General features: G+C 35.2%; 1 protein-coding gene across 1 annotated transcript in view; it reads left to right on the plus strand.

Moving 5' to 3' along the window:
* The first annotated feature begins 1,840 nt into the window (after positions 1-1,840).
* LOC107674758 (potassium voltage-gated channel subfamily H member 7-like) overlaps positions 1,841-9,887 on the plus strand; it is a 122,814-nt gene continuing 114,767 nt past the window's right edge. Inside the window, exons 1-3 of the mRNA XM_016468851.1 lie at positions 1,841-1,872; positions 1,958-2,100; positions 3,813-4,043. Coding sequence (XP_016324337.1) covers positions 1,841-1,872; positions 1,958-2,100; positions 3,813-4,043 — 406 coding nt within the window. The remainder of the gene's footprint in view (positions 1,873-1,957; positions 2,101-3,812; positions 4,044-9,887) is intronic.

The following is a 9,887-nucleotide window of genomic DNA, read 5'->3' on the forward strand; positions in this document are numbered from 1 at the left end:
AATTTTATCCTTAAAAAAGTTAAAACACTCTAGTATTTTTATTAAAAAAAAAATAGTATTCGAATCATAGGCCCCGAGCAGGAAAAACACAAGATATTTTACATTAGCTTTAACCAATCAAAACATCGAGTGAGATTCGGAAACCTCTCTGATTGGTTGATCTCATATCTGGTCCCTTCCGTTCCCCAAATTAGCCAGAAACTCGAAAAATGTAGGCGTCAAATTATTTATGATATTAACCTTAGTTCATTTCATACTTCTGTGATTCCATGACGTTTCCAGTATTAAATAAGAAGACTTTAACGAGCTGTTTTTGTGCAGCTAAAATAACTTCAAGGAGGATGACAGTGACACCGGAAGCCACTTTAAAGTTTAACGGCCGCGCTTGCTCTTACGTTAAAAATACGGTGGATAATTCTCTGCGGAAACCATCTAACTTTGCGCAAGACGGAAAATAACTGACAGACATTACAGTGACAGCTGAGTTTGCCAACGGCAGCAAACAGTTACCCTTACGAAAAAGAAGTTTATTCAAGTGTGCTATTAGTATACTTCTTTTAAACTAAAAATAGGAAAGTATACTTTTAGTCTACTTTTTATGTACTTCTCCGAAATGGGCTTTATGTACTTCTCAGAAATATACTTAAAATGACATTTAAGTATACTTGACTTATACTTAGAAAGAGTCTAAATATATTTTAGCTATGCCTGTGTTCCTAGAATCAGTGTTTTCATTGTTATACTGTAGGGGGTGCTAGTACACATCTTCTGTACAGAATTTCCAAAAAACACAAGTGAAGAAGAAACTGAAACAACAGATGCTTCCACATGTATTCTAACACGATCATCAGACATAAAACAGTATCAAAACTATGTAACATTATGGAATAAAATGTCGACCAATGAAGAGGTAATAATAACCGTCAAGCTTTTTCAAAATGTTGTTTATTTCTTTATTTTTTATTTATGAAACTTATCCACATTCAAGTGTTTAAAAAAATAATGCATGAAGCTAGAATAAAATGTTTTTTGCCTTTCAGACAAAAGTGAATTCTTTTCGCTGTTTAGCGAATTCCAGCGAATACATACATCGTGAAATGTACATGATAAAATAGAAATATGTCATCTTATATTCTTAATAATTTGTCGTTGTGAATTCGCTAAGCTATATAAACACCAAAAGCTGACACTGCTCTCGTTTAATTAAAGCTATGTGTAAAACCAAATGATTATATTGGTCTAAATGAGTCTACTCCACCAAGCTACGGTTATAAGCATGAGCCCCGTCAGACTGGTCGTGGCGGCGGTGTTGCAACAATATATAGTGATATTCTCAATGTTACTTGACACAATCTGTATTGTTAAAAGCGCTATATAAATAAAGGTAACTTGACTTGACTTGACGTGTAAAACATTTACTGCGTCCCAAATGACGCATACACTTGCGTACCTACTACAGTATGTACTCAACCATGTAGTGAATGCATTTTAATTATAAGGTAATTTTGTCATAATAATCGGAGTCTAATAGCCCCTCCCCCTTCGTAATTAAAGCAGGCCTACAACATTCCACACTCACTTTTTTCGGTGCATCATCCGGGTATTTAAAGTGCACTTTTTCTTTTTGGAATTTTTAGTGTGAAAACACGCTACTAGCACTATTTACACTACAAAACGTCATAGAATAGTGTATGAGTACGCAATTTGGGACACACCTATATTGTGTAGCCTACTTCGCACCTTACATTCATTAGTTTCATAAATCCACGCCTCTGCTGCTTTTTTACACTTCAAAGTCATGAGCGCGATAACTCAACCCCCTTCACGTATCATCGCCGAAATGAGCGCCGCTGAGGCTGACTGCGCGCTGGGGTGAGTTTAGTGTCAGCCCTGGGCGGCGGAGCTCAGTCAAAGCCCCTAGAGGCGGATCACAACACAGTCTTCCATTCGCCTTCAGCACCACACAGGACTTTACCCGTCTGCGGACAGCGATGCTCCTGAACCCGAAGCTCACCCGACTCTTCCTCATCACCGATTTCCGTCGGTGTCGGTTTCGAGGTGTTCAGCCAAGGTTCCGACACGCGTGTGACTACAACCACCGTATCTGAGTTCACACCGACAAAAGCGCCCTGAAAGTGGAGAGATCGGACAAAGAGCCGCCGTTCAGATGCAGCGATAACTTTGGGGAGGTTTTTTTTTTTCCGGACGAACAGCTGAAGATTGTTTTAATCATGACGGTAGGACATTTAGAAAATATCTTTATGGAACATCTTCTTTACTTAATATCCTAATGATTTTTGGCATAAAAGAAAAATCGATAGTTTTGACCCATACAATGTATTGTTGGCTATTGCTACAAATATTCCCGTGATACTTGGTTTTGTGGTCCAGGGTCACATATGTACTATATTCACACAGACACAGCTACATTTAAGGAAAGTAAACAGTTTGAGCTTTGTTGTTTGAGCGCATTCACTGCATTTGTGTGCATATATTCCACTGCTTCTTCATATAAGGTTTTAAACACTATTATCAATAAAAAAAATAAACTATGAAATGACTTAATATACAATATTATATGTCATATAGCTTTTATAAAGCTTTAGGGCATCAGAGTAACGACAGGAACCGACACAAAGGCTTTCAGAGAGACTGGCAGGTGACAGTCAGGAGACTTTTAGCATTGTGGCTCTTTAGTGTTTACAATTCAGATACATCTGTCAGATGACTGCGTTTATGTACACAGCAGCTATACCATTGAAATGCATGAATGAAAGCATGCTCTGCATGTATGTATGGTCAGATAAATGATGCTCTCATACTGAAGATTACACACACACACACATGCATATATGCATGCACGCAGTGAAATCTAGACTACTGGAGCATATTTAGTAGATTTTTATGGCATGTAAGGTTTTTAAGCGTAAGCTGTACAGTTGCTAGAGTGTTCAAAATCTCAGGTTAAATTTGATGATGCAATTAAAAAACGTTGCAATTTAATAAAAGTTATATAAAATATTAATTTTTATTGATTAAAAGAAAACAATAAAATATATTAAATATTAAAACATAATACAGTTGAAGTATTAGCTTATTAATGTTAATAAATTACATACACTAAATCTTTGTTTGTCAATAGTAGTAATAATAATACTCTCAAAAATGTTTTTTCAACTCTCAGTCACTGTTTAACCAGTGTTTCCCAACCTTTCCTGGCTTACGTTCCCTCCTCAGTCCCTTCAGTAAGGCTATACCTAATAATATACCTGACACCATTTAACATTGTCATAAATGTTATAAGCTGTAAGTCTATTATTACTCACTTATAAACTAAAAACAATCAATGCTGTAGATGAAAAACAGACTCACTTGAGCTTACTTGTCTTGACTTTTGAGTTCTAGGGGCAATTATGGAGAAACTTGACCAGAGAGAGACCCAAGGATGAATTTATTTATAAATAAAAATATCAAAACCAATCAAATTGTAATTTTACAGTCTTTCCAAGTGGAATACACATATCCTCAGTTGGGAATCACTGGTATAAACTGATATCTGATCTTTTTAATCTCACTGCAAACACAAGAAAGTCAGAACTTCATGCTTATTTATATGTCAATAAAAACTACAAATGAGATCTTTTTGATTTCAGTTGCTTCTTAAATGGCAATGCAAGATCAAATGGATCTCCTCTTTCGCTTGCGCGTCTGAACAATATCTTACACTGTGTTCAAATTTGAACTCATTTCTCATCAAAAGATCATCCAAGCCCATACTATACTAATTCTGTGTGGTGTTTGGTTGTTTACAGATAAGAAGTTCATCATAGCCAATGCCCGGGTCCAGAACTGTGCTATTATTTACTGTAACGACGCATTCTGTGAGATGACGGGATTCTCACGGCCGGATGTCATGCAGAAACCTTGTACATGCGATTTCCTGCATGGCGAGCAAACCAAGAGACATGCGATTGCGCAGGTGGCCCAGGCTCTCCTGGGGTCAGAGGAACGGAAAGTGGAGATTACGTACCATCGCAAGGACGGTGAGTCCCTTTCCTTTTGGGTCAGTGGTTTTGAACTGTGTAGAGAGAGAGAGAAAGATCAACAGAGAGAATGGCTCTGTTCCAAAACCAAGCATCCTTGCTTAGAAACAGAAGGCAGCTACCTTCTAAGGGGCCGTTCACTCAGGACGTGTGTTTGCATTACAAACAGCTTGATGGAAACTCCATCTCTGCAAGTGCTGTGAGTTTGAGTCGCTTATAGCATGCTTTTGAAAAGGTTTGTAATGAGAAACTTTTTGTATGGTCTATCCATCTGTCAAAAAAAGAGAAGAAGTTTTCCATTTTAAAAAAGAAGTTTCCCTGCAGTTTTCCATTAGAATAAAAGGTAAAAAAAAAAATATATATATATAGATTGATTGATATTTATTGATTGGTTTAAACTATTGGTTTATAGTTTTTCCATTTATTATATGTGTTTTAATGTTTAAAATCAAAGAAAAAACAACAACCATAAATGTTAGTACTGTAACTGTACTGTTGTTATATTAAATAATAATAATAATAATAATAATAATTGTTATTGTTAATAATAATTACTAATAACTATTAAAATAAATAGTAATTCATAATAATAATGACTGTATACATTAATTATATTAGGAAATACTTGAAAAGTATTAGTGATATTTATTTATTGATTTAATTTTTACAATTTGAATGAGTGAGTGAGTGCATGATTGAATGAATGAATGAATAAAAAAATTACAATTAGATGTTTCCCTGGTTACAAAAGAATAGGTGATAAACTAAATGTTGTTAAACTAAACTGACGCAAAATACACTAACAAGCATACATAATACACCAGCTATTAGGTAAAATCGTCAAGTTTTAATACTTTACGGTATTGAATGAATTCTGTGTATTTTTACACTTAGTTTAAGTGCACCTATGACGACACCTATAACAGCAGGTTTGGAACAGAACAAGAAATGCGAGTAGTGTGTCTCTTTTTCACACACCCTCTCTCTTTTGTTTCATCTCGGCTACAATATCGTAAGCGTCTCATTTGGTGGGGAGGAAAGCTGATTTCAGCTGAAGTGTGCAGTGAAGCAGACTCACTAATGTGGGCATCCTTACACCCGCCTAGAGCTACTCAGTCACATTCAGCCCTCAGCCTGTTCAATCCCTTCAAACACACGGGATTAAAGAAAAACACACGCCAGCGTCTGCTGCTAGAGCTCAGATCGGCCTCTGCTAGCACTGTTTGAACAGCTACACAGGAAGATGCTTTACTGATGAGCCAGAAACCCAGTGTGTGCGTTACATGAGCCATGAGGTCTCCCTGTCCCACTGGGTTACAAATTATGCTCCAATGATGTTTATTTCCATGAGATATTCTGACATAAAATAGCTCCAATAACTTAAAAATAGAACGTTTTATTTTATTTAATTTTATATTTAATTTAATTTTTAATTTTATTTTATTTTATTGGGGGGGGGGGGCGGAATAAAATTACTAATTAAAGTGACAGTCTACTCCACAGGTTTTTTTTTAATGAAAAATTATAAATTATTTAAAATTATAATAATTTATCAATTTGGAATGTTATGGAACATTTTATTTCTATTAATATTCTGATATAAAATAGCTCAAAATCCATGCAAAATAGAGAGATTTTTGTTTTTGCTCAATTGGAGGGAATAAAATAGTTTGAGTCTAAATACAAAATTATCAAAAATTACAATCGAAAATTATCTATTTGGAATATTATGAAATATTTTCTTTCCATTAGATATTCTGACATAAAATAGCTCCAGTAACATAAAAATAGATATAAAAAAAAATAAAAATGATAATGAAATAATTATACATTTGGAATGTTCTAATGCAACCAAATCCTTTTTTTTTTTTTTGAGTGAATACAATTATTTGTTAGAGTCTATTTCACAATGGAAAATAGCCAAAAATTGTTTTTCTGAAAATAGATCAATTATCAAAAATGTTTATAAAAATTAGATATGAAAAATTAGATATTCTGATATAAAATAGCTCCAAATACATAATTTGTATTTTCTTTTCATATTTTCCAATTCCACAATGAAAATACATATGATTCTGTCCACTAACTTGATTGATGTTTTTAACTTGATTAATACAATTTATACACTTGGGAGGACAATTAAAAAAGCAGAAAAACAATCCAGAAAATCATAGTGTGATAAGCTTTTTTGACCACTCAGCAACCATCCAGAACACCCTAGCAACCATATCAAATTCACAGAAATTCCATGGCAACCACCCACGACACACTGGATTTGTGACTATGAGATTTGCACAAGCAAGCACCTTCATATTATTATAAACACTTCCAAATTAATAACTAAATAGTTAATTAAAATATATTATCATATATACATTTAAATTTAAATAAGATTAATAAACAACATAAAAATATTAAATAATTTATTTGTTGACCTGCATGCCATGTGACAATTAACTGATATCAGTAAACTATAAACATGCAAATGTGTTGTTAAATTAATAAAATATTAACCTAAAATCTCGCGGGGACTGAAATATTTTACACCAAAGGGGTTTGGCTGACAAAAATATAATTGATAATCTGATATACATAAAAATCCCCTATAAGCAAATGCATAACTGAAATGTTGACATTTGACAATAATAATACCAAAAATTTATAGTAAAAATAATCTGTGAATGACAACATGTATTTAACTTACCAGTGATGCAGTCGAAAAAGATCCATATGTAGAAGAAATGTACAGAAAATATGTAATAGTACAGAAAAATCAAATATGTGTGGCTCAAAAACAGCTATTGTTTAATCACTCGCCTTTGCAGTTTCAGCTGAATACTGCAATTTAATAGCACCCGATGTCGGCGATTTCAACAGCCATTCCCCCGGACGTAGATATTAATAAGCAGCGTTTTAGCTAGCATAAAAGTAGGACTGAAACGCAGACTGAGCCTCATTAAGGAATCATTAGAGGTTCGGTTAAAGAGTGCTATCAAGCCGAGAGTGAAATTCAACACCCTGTACACACGGACTAACAATACATCACATCAGAGCAGCGCCACTCACCTGAGACCCAGGGCTTCTGCCAGGAACCTTGTGCGGCCTATTCAGACAAAGATATGAATTATAAAGCAGGTGTAATTAAATTTGAGATAGATAAGATGTTTAGGAGAAGAAGCACTTCTAAAATGAGGTAATCAGGATCTGATAAGACTTTTGTTGATGTTTAATGAATCAAAAGACGTATTAAACAACATGTGATGCACTCAAGTGATCAAAAGTGACAGTAAAGACATTTATAATGTTACAAAAGATTATATTTCAAATAAATGCTGTTCTTTTGAACTTCCTGCACATCAAAGACTCTGAAAAAGATCCATATGTAGAAGAAATGTACAGAAAATATGTAATAGTACAGAAAAATCAAATATGTGTGGCTCAAAAACAGCATATTTGTTAGTTCAAGACCCTTTTAATTGCAAGAATGCAACTAAACATACATACCAATAATGTACCATAGGGATACTGACTGTAAATACACATGATTAGCTGTCTTTCTGATATCTATTAAACACATAACAGCATATCTCTGTAATACTGCATGGGTATAACACTGACATGCTGCCTAGAAATTATTACATACTTGGTACATACTGGAAGAACGTCAAGAGTTAAAAACCTTTAACAATGAACTTCAGCTGGGGAATATATATATATATATATATATATATATTAAAGCTATTGTTTAATCACTCGCCTTTGCAGTTTCAGCTGAATACTGCAATTTAATAGCACCCGATGTCGGCGATTTCAACAGCCATTCCCCCGGACGTAGATATTAATAAGCAGCGTTTTAGCTAGCATAAAAGTAGGACTGAAACGCAGACTGAGCCTCATTAAGGAATCATTAGAGGTTCGGTTAAAGAGTGCTATCAAGCCGAGAGTGAAATTCAACACCCTGTACACACGGACTAACAATACATCACATCAGAGCAGCGCCACTCACCTGAGACCCAGGGCTTCTGCCAGGAACCTTGTGCGGCCTATTCAGACAAAGATATGAATTATAAAGCAGGTGTAATTAAATTTGAGATAGATAAGATGTTTAGGAGAAGAAGCACTTCTAAAGTGAGGTAATCAGGATCTGATAAGACTTTTGTTGATGTTTAATGAATCAAAAGACGTATTAAACAACATGTGATGCACTCAAGTGATCAAAAGTGACAGTAAAGACATTTATAATGTTACAAAAGATTATATTTCAAATAAATGCTGTTCTTTTGAACTTCCTGCACATCAAAGACTCTTTAAAAAATGTATTACAGTTTCCCTAAAAATATTGGGCAGCACAAATGTTTTCAACATTGATAACAATCAGAAATGTTGGTTGAGCAGCAAATCAGCATATTAGAATGATTTCTGAAGGATCATGTGGCACTGAAGACTGGAGTAATGATGCTGAAAATTCAGCATTGCATCACATAAATAAAATACAATTTAAAAAGAAAACAGTTATTTTAAATTGTAATAATATTTCACAATATTTATGTTTTTTTTCGGTATTTTTAATTAAAAAAAATCAGAATTATTTCTGAAGGCTCATGTGACACTGTAGACTGGAGTAATGGTGCTAAAAATTCAGCTTTTCCTCACATAAATAAAATACAATTTAAAAAATATTAAAAAGAAAAGAGTTATTTTAAATTGTAATAATATTTCACAATTTTATGTTTTTTTCCCCCCGGTATTTTTAATCAAATAAATCCAGCCTTGGTGAGCAGAAGAGACTTCTTTCAAAAACATTAAAAAATCTTACCGACCCCAAGCTTTTCACCACTAGCTTATATGATGAAAATGAAATGAAAATATGCTTTCTACGTAAATAAGATACAGTGATGACTGTTTCTTGAATAATCGAGTTAATACTTCACAAATAAAAGGATCCCATCTCATTTGAGTTCTTCTCTTTTTACTGTTACGTAATGTTGCACATTATGTAACACTTCAGCTCAAAACAAAAGACTCAAAAAAGCAAAACTAATATAATAAAAAGGCAAAGTTCTGCCTAAAAACCATCATAATGTCCACCCTTGATCTGCTATAGTCCTGATGACAATCTGAAAAGCAGTTTCTTGTAAGACGCTACAAAAAGACGCCTGCGGCTTCAAACAGTTTTAACAGTTACAAACAACGAACAGCAAATTGATTCGCAATCCCTACAGTAAGTCACTGTGAAAGCTAATCAGTGTGTGTGTGTCACGGATGAGCCAGGCTCGCTCACCTCCCAATCACAACGTGCACCTTCCCCGGAATTCTAACTGGACACACCTGCTCATCATCACTAATCACCTCTCCATATAAACGCACACCTCACCTCCGCTCAGCGTCTGATCTCACATTGAGCAACGGACTCATTCCTATTCTCCCTTGCGCTAGTCATCGACTCCCGGACTTTTCGTCTCCTACCTTCCTGGATTCCTCTCCTCTTCTCAGCGTCCCCGATCTCCCAACCTGCAAGGTTCAGGACAGTATTATTACTATCTCTCTTTCGATCTCTACAACCCATCGCTGCTTTGCTCAACTGTTTGCTCATTCACTCCCTGCTGTTAATAAACGGTTTACACTGACCATCATCTCTCTGAGTCGTTCTGTTTCAGAAGATCAGACCCTCAAAGAACATACAGCAGGATGAGCGCCCCGGATCCGTTTCAGGAGCTCGTGGACGCTCTCAAACGAGCACTCACGGCACCCTCCACCGCTACCGCAGGCAACCACACTCCTTCTCCCCCAGTCGCCTCCAGTCCCGTGGCCAATCCAGCGCCCTACTCTGGCTCGGCGGAGGAT

Source organism: Sinocyclocheilus anshuiensis, unplaced genomic scaffold (genome assembly GCF_001515605.1).
Source record: "Sinocyclocheilus anshuiensis isolate Anshui unplaced genomic scaffold, SAMN03320099.WGS_v1.1 scaffold680, whole genome shotgun sequence".
Taxonomy (NCBI): Eukaryota; Metazoa; Chordata; class Actinopteri; order Cypriniformes; family Cyprinidae; genus Sinocyclocheilus; species Sinocyclocheilus anshuiensis.